Raw genomic sequence first — 458 nt, forward strand, 5'->3', positions numbered from 1 at the left:
CTGGAGCCTGACACCTTGCTGCTGGAACCCTTTGCCTGGGCAGGTGGGGGGGTCGGGGGATCCTGGCGTGTGGCCGCTCCTCCAGCACCCGGCGAGTGGTGGAGGCTGATGGGAAGGCTGTGTGCGAGGGGAGGAGGGAGAGAGGAGGAGGTGGTTTCCTCCTGACGCCATTTCCGAGGGCTGAGATATATAAATGAGCCGGTTGCTGCAGTGCCCCATCTGGGATCTTCAGCCAGGGCACTGGCGTAGACGCACACGGTGCTGGTCTCCCCCCGGCACCTCTCCTGGAGCCCCCACGCCAGGGACAGGCTCACCCTCTGCCCCTGTCTCCCTCCCTCCGTCCCGCCAGCACCATGAGCCGCCCAGGACTGCTCGCCGTCTTGCTCCTGGCCGTGCCGGGTAAGTGGGACTGGGCTGGGGTCCGTGTCCCCCCCACTCCCGGGACCATCAACCCCGCG

At 67.7% G+C, this 458-nt stretch overlaps 1 protein-coding gene across 1 annotated transcript in view; it reads left to right on the plus strand.

Annotated features, from left to right (window-relative positions):
• Positions 1-223: 223 nt before the first annotated feature.
• The window catches only part of CHGA (chromogranin A), a 14140-nt gene continuing 13905 nt past the window's right edge, over positions 224-458 (plus strand). Inside the window, exon 1 of the mRNA XM_009280791.1 lies at positions 224-399. Within this exon, the coding sequence (XP_009279066.1) occupies positions 354-399 (46 nt within the window). The 5' untranslated portion in view covers positions 224-353. The remainder of the gene's footprint in view (positions 400-458) is intronic.

Source organism: Aptenodytes forsteri, unplaced genomic scaffold (assembly GCF_000699145.1).
Source record: "Aptenodytes forsteri isolate BGI_AS27 unplaced genomic scaffold, ASM69914v1 Scaffold193, whole genome shotgun sequence".
NCBI lineage: Eukaryota > Metazoa > Chordata > Aves > Sphenisciformes > Spheniscidae > Aptenodytes > Aptenodytes forsteri.